The sequence below is a fragment of the Chelmon rostratus genome, chromosome 8 (genome assembly GCF_017976325.1).
Source record: "Chelmon rostratus isolate fCheRos1 chromosome 8, fCheRos1.pri, whole genome shotgun sequence".
NCBI lineage: Eukaryota > Metazoa > Chordata > Actinopteri > Chaetodontiformes > Chaetodontidae > Chelmon > Chelmon rostratus.
Genome location: NC_055665.1, coordinates 15,707,649 through 15,716,053, shown reverse-complemented (window position 1 = coordinate 15,716,053; position 8,405 = coordinate 15,707,649). Strand labels below are relative to the sequence as shown.

At 40.7% G+C, this 8,405-nt stretch overlaps 1 protein-coding gene across 1 annotated transcript; it reads right to left on the bottom strand.

Moving 5' to 3' along the window:
* Window positions 1-1,133: 1,133 nt before the first annotated feature.
* Window positions 1,134-5,403, bottom strand: LOC121611028 (sperm acrosome membrane-associated protein 6). The gene is made up of 9 exons (XM_041943387.1): window positions 5,190-5,403; window positions 4,928-5,014; window positions 4,639-4,720; window positions 4,371-4,394; window positions 4,203-4,303; window positions 3,578-3,681; window positions 2,218-2,374; window positions 1,374-1,557; window positions 1,134-1,212 (listed from the first exon to the last, which is right to left on the bottom strand). The coding sequence occupies exons 1-9, from the start codon at window positions 5,401-5,403 to the stop codon at window positions 1,134-1,136; spliced, it is 1,032 nt and encodes a 343-aa protein (XP_041799321.1).
* Between the last annotated feature and the right edge of the window lie 3,002 nt (window positions 5,404-8,405).

Below are 8,405 nucleotides of genomic sequence, written 5' to 3'. Positions count from 1 at the left end.
GGCTTGAGGTGTAAAAACTGATTCCCCTTCACTCCCAGTCCCTCTGCTACTAGTTATGGAGTCCCTCCATGGTGATATTTCCACACCCACAATATTTTCATTACCCTTTACCTATACTAGAGCCCTGTAATATCTAAACTAACCCCACATCATCAATATTAATGCCCCACCAGATCAGTTCGCTTTAGCTTTATAGCTTTAGCTCATCTATCCTCCAGAGCTGCCAGTAGTCAACAAACCTGTGTGCCCCCCATTTACAGTAAAGATCCACTACCAGGACAGCCAAAGACAGGAGCTGCCACACATTTGTACCAGCTATGCCAAACAAAAGTAAATTAAGAACATGCACCCTGTCAGCTTGTGGTATGCCGATAAAACAAAAACTACACCTGTTTTGAGGGGAGTTTTAAAATGAATGGTCATGACATTTTTCCATTTATTGTGGCAAAACTAAACACAAAACTGATTCTTTTTTATTATTATTCTGAAACAACTGGCAGAAGAAGTATTTAGATCATTCACTTATAAGTAAAAGTAGCGACATTATAATTCATTATGAGCAAAAGTCCAGAGTAAAATGAGTAAAATGTTAATAAAATGTCAAAAGTTGAAGTATTCATTATGCAGAATGGTCCCTTTAGTTTGATTTATTATTCTATCATATTAACATCATTGCTTGTGTCTTAACTGCATTGTATTACAGCATATTATAGCATAGGTGCAGCTAATTGCATACTATTTGCAGCTAAACATCATAATTTAGAAGCACATCATATGTTTTGTATTTCAGATCCATACATACAAAGAACTATAGCAGTCAGAAGAATGTAGTTTAGTAAAAAGAACAATATTTCGCTTTGGAGTAAAATTGACTGAAATACTCAAGAAAACAAACTCAAAATTCTACTTAAAGTGAATAAACCTAGTTAGTATACTTTCAACACTGTCTGGCACAATTGAGCCTAAATGTGTTTGTTACACACAGCACACTGTAGACAACACCGATAGAGATGCACACCTGCCCTCCAGTGGTGGAAGGAGTCACACACAAGCTTTCTGTAAACTATGACGTAACACTGTGGAGAACAGGACTAATGAGATGCTTTATTGCGCTGCATGTATCTTCCCAACTCTCAGAACCCTAAATCTTCATCTTCATCTGTTTCTTCAGCGTGGCTTGTTAGCTCTGGTGCTGATGACCAAAACAGAGCCCTGCAACAGCCAAAGAAAAAGTGGGAGATATGATAGCAGCTAATATGCCTGGGCTACGGGTACTGTGAATTTACTAGAAATGAGTGCGTTTATAAGGGTTTTTTTTTTTTTTTTTTTTTCTGTTTACATCTCATGTTGTGTAAATAATAGCTTTGTTTTACCCCAGGGAGAGGAAGAGCAGCAGAAGCAAAGCAGTTAAACAGGCGGTGAGAAGCAGTGATGAGGGGTGGAGGAGGAGGGAGCGGGGAGGACCACCAGGCGCTGGGAGTAACTGCCCTCCTGGGAGCAGAGACAGGTCGAATATCTCCTGCAGCTCTGTGTGGCCTGCCACGACCTGGGGGGTTACTTAGAGAGAGAGATGCAGAGGAAGAATGAGAGCGAGGATCTGAGCTTACATTAATGACGTAAAGTAAAAGATGATGGTGAAGGAATGGGGAGAATGCAAACATAAAAACACTGTTTACTGAGGAAAAAATCTGATTTGTGATTTGTTTCCTATGATATTTTGTTGTTTCTCTATCGAGCTTCCTAAGCTGTCAATATTTCCTCAGCTTTGATAACAGATTTTAATTCTCTGCTTTTAATTTGATCTTTCCGCTTGTTTGGGTTTCCCCCTGCAATTTCGTGCAATTACTTTTAAAGAAATTATTGTCAATATTCTAAGTCAACATCCATCATCTCAGGAGGCATTACATCAGGTTAATTCAAATTAAATCTGTACCCACAGAAACACGTTGTATTTCACCAAGTAAATATGGTTTTGACATTTTACATGATCAAAATCTATGGATGAAATCGCTTTTTCCACATTCCTTCAAACATTTCAATGATCAAAACAAACCTTAATTAGCATATTTATTTCAGAAGCTAAAATACTGCATCTCCATCTTCAAAGTTTAGTATCTCCTTCAGTGTGAAAGACTTGTTTTGTGTCCCAGTTCAAATGAATCCCACTCATCAGTATCGATTTACGATTCTTCCTCCTAGAAGTGGTCATCCTGTTACCTGTGAGATAGTAGTACAGTCTGACAATGGAGCGTTGGCCTGAGTAGATCTCACACTGGTAGGTGCCCTGATGCTGCAAGCTGGTTGAAGGGATTGAATATAGCCTGTCCACTCCCGCCGTCACTTCTTTAAACTGATCCACCTGCTGGGTTTTCACCTGTCCAACAAAAATGATTACACACACTGCAGGTGGGTGCCATTTATGACAGATCAGACAATAAAAGGTAGTGGTAAAGGACTAGCTTGCTTATTACCTTTCTGCTGAAAGTTGAGATGAGAAGATCAACACCACTCTCACATGTGTATGCTAAATAAGAAGCTACAGCTAGCAGCCGGTTAGCTTATATTAGCAAACCACAAAGAATTAAAACATGGGGAAACAGTTAGCCTAGCTTTGTCCTAAGGCAACAAAATGCACCTACCAGCACCTCTAAAAGTCACTAGTTAACATTTTATCTTGTTTGTTTAAACCGCACAAAAACAAAAATTCCAACAGTTATCACTGTGTGTTGCAGTATTTGTTTCTTTTGTATTTGAGTCTTTGCTGGTTGCCTGGCAACTTCATGATGAAGACAGCAGGAAGTCACTGCACCAAATAGTTCCTCACATCAACATAAAAACACAGCTTTTTGTTAGCTAAGCTAGCAATTTTTAGATTTCAGTTTTTGTACAAACTAAACAAATGAGACCCTGTGTTGTGTTGTATGATGTTGTGTTGTGTTGCGATGGATGGAATGATGGATGAGAGGCCCTGTCCTGTTCCTGTGTTTCTGTGCTACATTGCCCAGGTAGGAACAGAATTTACTACGCAGGCTACTAGTCAGTCATACAGCTGGCTCGCTACAATTAGCTCGGCCACAGCAGTTTTATAAAAGATCAACAAGTTATTTTGGTACAGTGGCGAGCTAGCTTGTTTACTGAATGCACAATTGTATGATATGTGACCATCTGTAAAATGCTTTGCAATCTTTTCTTATGCTTTGTAGTTGCACCACCACAACATTTTAATATAAACATTTGTGCAGAGTGCTGAACTCATCAGTCTGACAAGTGACACAGCTACTGTAAATGTGATGATATTTACACAGAGAGAGGGCACCTGTGAACCAATACACGTAAACTAATGACTATATGGCAGGTGGAATCACATACTATACAAACCCTGTTCAGGGTGGGCAGATTGTTCTTTTTTTTTATTCAAGGACAGATCCAGGGTAGCTGTTTCCTCCTGCTCCAAGATATTATGCTAAGATAAGCCAAGCTAACTGTCACCTGGCTCCAGCTTCATATTTAATAGATATGAGAGTGGTATCAAAGTTCTCATCTATCAATCATCTCATTCATCATTTGCCAGGCATACCTCCTCTGCAAACCTCCAGATCACCTCGATGTCACTTGGTAAGCGAAATGGCACGTCACACCACACTCGGCTCCTGCTGTTCTCGGTTACTTTAATTTCTTTGACTGAAACAAAAACATATATAGCCACCCACACACACACACACACACACACACACACACAGATAACATTCATGGGGGGCTGCTCTTGCAGTCTGAGCCCTCCTTAATGATAATACTTAAGCCCAGTCTCTGAGGAGTGGAGTAAAAGTGATGATATGCTAAACAGTGGCTGTGCTGTACAGGGTTGATACGAATACCATCGTGTGTGGGAGTCAACTGTCACCTTGCATAAAGAAGCCAAGGACTTAAAGAGTACCTTGGGGGCTCTGTGCAAAAGATATAATGTGTGGAAATAAAACCTTGCCTCAGTCTCTTTTTCAAATCCAGACTTTCTGCTAAGAGCATTTCAAGGATCAAAAGCGGAGCATTTCAAGGATCAAGAGTGGATGCTTATTAAGGTGAAAATATAGTTATGTAAGGATGTGTCAAGTCTGGATTAGTACACCTTTTTTTCCTATTTGAAAATTGTGATGTAACTCTATCAGTAAGCAATATGCTGGACAGATTATGATTATATTGCTTACCTGGACAGTCGAGAGGGAATTCACAGGAGTCATACTGACAGGTGATACAGTTGTATACTGCACCTGCACTCTGGAAACCTGATGGATGCATGAAACTAATACTGATGCACTGATTACGATGTATATTTCTAAAAACAGAAATTCTGACAAAAAAGAAAAGATTCTTACCACAGGGAGGGAAACAACCAGAGACTGCAAAAACAAAGAAAGTTAACTCAAGTAACCAGTTTTTTTTATTTCCATCAAATGACTTGATTTACTGCCAACAAGTATGTGTCAGTTCAACCTGACTGCTTCTTTTATTCTCCCCAATATTTGAAAGGCTGTAACAGCGTAACTAGCTTATTGCAGAGAGAGAAGAGAGATCAGAGGGAGCTGTAATGACCTAATGTGGGCCTCACTATAGATGAAAAGATGAAGGAAAGGGGGAAGAGACCATGTCTCACCTCTAGGCAGTTTGGAGGCAGCTGCGATGAAATTGTCTGCTGCTGTCTGCAACCTTTCCTCATACACTGTGTCTGATGGATGGAAAGGAGGAGGAGGAGGAGGAGGAAGACAGAAATATTTGGCTCAACACATCCTGGTGAATTGTGTGCTTTAGGGCATCATTTTGAAATTTCTCGTTTCTAACTCTCCATTTTTGACCTTGTACTTAAAAATTCTGATGCTCTAAAGACTCATTTACTTGTTCAGCTATGTGTGTGTCAGAGCAGGTATTTAGCTACCCGTATTCAGCTTTTTGTCGAACTCCTCTGCCATGGGAAGAATCTCTGCATTCATAATTTCTTTCAGCTGTTTCTCATAGCCTTCACCTTGGAAAAGGACACAAATCACACAAGTATGAACCAACATCCTCTCTGCATACGCCTACTCATGCTATCACTAATTGTTGTTTGGAGATGATTTACTATTTGAATGCATTTCATTGCAGAAAAAAAATATGATGAAACATTATTAAAAAAAATAGCAAAAAGCTAATTTCCGCACCCACTCTGCCAGCCTCAAGTACTCCCTCGTGGTGGTTGAATATGCGGTCCAGCTTCCTGAAGCAGGCGTCAACGCTCCTAACATTGTGTTCAGTCAAAATATGACCCCAACACAGGCGAAGACTGTCTTGCACGTCAACAAAGCACTGAAAGCAGCTTTGAGAGGTGGCGAACAGCAAGCCAACACACCCTAGCCACAAAGCCGATGTGCACATTTCTCAGCATCAAACTCAAACAAAGGCTTGTGCATGAAGTGTTTTTATTCAAATCCTGGTCCCGTAGTGACTACAGATTCTAATGTTTCAAATTGCAGGAGAAGCTTGAATATGGATTTCATGTGCATGTGCCACATGACAATAAAAGTATGATTTTGAAAGCATCCTGCTCATGTTTCCTCAACATGCTTGGGTTTGAGAGGAGAGCATCACAGACTCCCCTCTACACTTCCCTCCTTTCTATTGTCTCTAGTCCCCATTTCCTGCTGCCTCAATGCACCAGTTTTACTGCAGAGCACAGAGATGGAGCGAGCCAAGGAGGGAGGTGGCAGCGGTAGGGGGAGAGGGGCAGATGAAGAGGGAGTTAAATGCTTATGTATGTAGAGGGATAAAGTGGAAAGCATGTCGGCAAGAAAACCCAACAGAAATATAGAGAGAATAAAAGTCTGACTGGCGGTGTGGAGATGGAGAGGTGGAGAATGCCCCCCCCCCCCCCCCAAATAAAAGGAACAAAAGGGTCAACAACAACAACAGAATGGGAGTGACGAGGAAGAGTTTCAAAAATTCAAAAAAGCAGCGGTGAAAGAATGTTAGAGAAGAAAGAGAGATAAGAAAAGGCGAAGGGAAATTTAGGTGCAAAAGGTAAGAGAGGACACAAGTGACAGAGAGGAGGAGGCAGAGAAGGAGGAAGAGGGAGCGGGACTACAAATCAAGTCGACTGCCTCATCACATCCTGTATCCCCCACTTGTCTCCCATCCTCCTCGTCCCCCCACCCGCTCTCCTCCCTGGTCCCTCACTCCCGGTGCATCTCCATGGCAACCAGACAGGGTGCCTAATACATGAACTTAATATATTTTCAGTGGCAGGGTGAGCTGGGTACTAATGCATTCATCTGTCTCCACACAGACAAGCCAATCAATATTAGGCAAGAGTCCGCTCCAGGACTGCCAAAGTCAGATAGCTAGGCAGGCGGTTGGACATGGAAAATCCCAAATATGTATGCGTTTGTGTGAGTGTGTGTCTGAGTGCATTTAATTTTGTCTGTTTGTTTAGAGCATGTGTTGCAACAAGACAGTTTGATATAATCCTTTCACACGCGTCCAGAGCATTTCTAAGAACATAAAAGCTGCTCATTCACAGCTTTATAATATTTCTAGTTGTAAAAAAAAAAAAAAAGACTCTTTATTTATGTGGAAGACAACACACTCTTTTCTCATTCCAGAGTGATAAAAGGGAAATATATTCAAAAGATGTTGTCACTTTATATTCAAGAACTGGTGCTTCATGTAAAAATCGATCCATTTGGCTCCGTCTAGAAAAGTCGGAGCGTGAGAACGGACAAAATTAAGGCAAAACTGTGAGATTAAAAGTTTTTTGGGAGGATCAAACACACAAATATTTGTTCAGAAATTCACACATTACAACAACTTTTTTTGCCATATTTTATTAACATACAGAGGTACAAAAGAGCAACTTTTCCAGACCAAAGTGCAGAAACATGCACGTGATGTATCAATAACTCCACTGATTTATGAAGGTGACATAAATGACGGGGTCACAACCCTCGGCTGTCTTCCTACTGGCCTTCGCTGAGGGCTATAACACAAAGCCAGCCAATAGGGTTGGCCCCCTGAGAGTGTCTGTGCTGCAGGAGGAGGTCTTCTTCCTCTTGTCCAACCTGACAAGTCCTGATCATGACATGATGGGTAAACATATACTGAACATGCCGAAACAGGCAGCCGGAGACACGTTCGAGCCAGGAGAAAGACTGATGTTGTATCACCTGACAGTTTTCTTGTGTTTAAAGCTGTTTGAAATGAAAGGCGAGGATACCAAAGGAGACATCGAACAATACAACATGACTTTCGGGGAGTAAGATGTTTATCATGCAATCATTTTTTGTACAAAATGCTCTTTTGTTCCAGGATGTTGAAACTGAATGCAGCCCTGTTCCCGAGGACCTCACCTGTGACCTGCTTTGACCTCACAGGTTAAGGGTCTCAGGGACAGAGGGGCATACTGTGAAATTAAAAATATATAGGGAGGGTTTGAATACAGAGCGATTTAATCTTTAAAAAATCCACAACAACTAGCGACATAAAGTACAGGAAAACAATGCAGAGAAGAAACGTATTAAAAGAAAGAACCGCAGAGTCGCTGCAAGGAGACAAAGACATGACCTCATCTGACATTTGGATTCTGCGGCACCGAACCGTCTCCTGGTTTGCTGCAGAACGGAAGCAAAACCGATCAGTTCAATTAAAACATACTCATCGCATATCTGCCCACATTTCATCCACACAAATCTTTTACCTCAAGGTGCAGCAATGAGAAGCAAAGTAACATTTCAGGCTCAAATAATGTCGGCAGTGCAGCAGTGTAGCACATTGTGGAGGAGACAGAATTAATCTAGGAGAAACAATTAATTCCAAACTGTTGTTCAATGTCAGAGGCATTTTGAACATGAATTCTTGAGCCAGCACTGGCAAATTAAAGTGTCTAATAGCTGTTCAGAGCTCAGTGAGTTGAAGGGGCTTTAAAAATCAGCTTATGTACGAAACCTTAGTAGCAGAATTATAGTCTGGAACATAACATTCGTGTCAAAGAAAGGGAGATTCATAGTACGTTCTTAACAATTTCCCAAACCCTTTGCTCTATGGAAGACACATAAATAGCAGAATACTTGCATATATCATACCCTATGTCATAGAAAGGCACATTTATCTTTACTTCTTGATAATTGTATGACTGTTTAATGTTTAAGAAGATTTACAGAAAGTTACAGTCTAGAGGATTTTACAAGGATACACAGTTCAAATGTTTATTATTACCATTTCAAAACTCAAAGTAACACATGATCTGCCTTCCAACTTACCTATTAAGATGAAACTAGGTTTCGGTCGTTATGAAGACAGGACAAGGAGGGCGTATAAGACATAAATCCACCTGCAATGAAGTCAAATAGATTCGGTCAAACAACAACAATATCTGTAAAAACTGT

Coding starts and splice junctions, on each gene's coding strand:
- LOC121611028 (XM_041943387.1), bottom strand. CDS start 5,403: ATGTGCACATCGGCTTTGTGGCTAGGGTGTGTTGGCTTGCTGTTCGCC. Junction 5,015..5,189: donor ACTTGAGGCTGGCAGAGTGG/GTGCGGAAATTA, acceptor TCCTTTTCCAAG/GTGAAGGCTATGAGAAACAG. Junction 3,682..4,202: donor ATTCCCTCTCGACTGTCCAG/GTAAGCAATATA, acceptor TTTTTGTTTCAG/TCAAAGAAATTAAAGTAACC.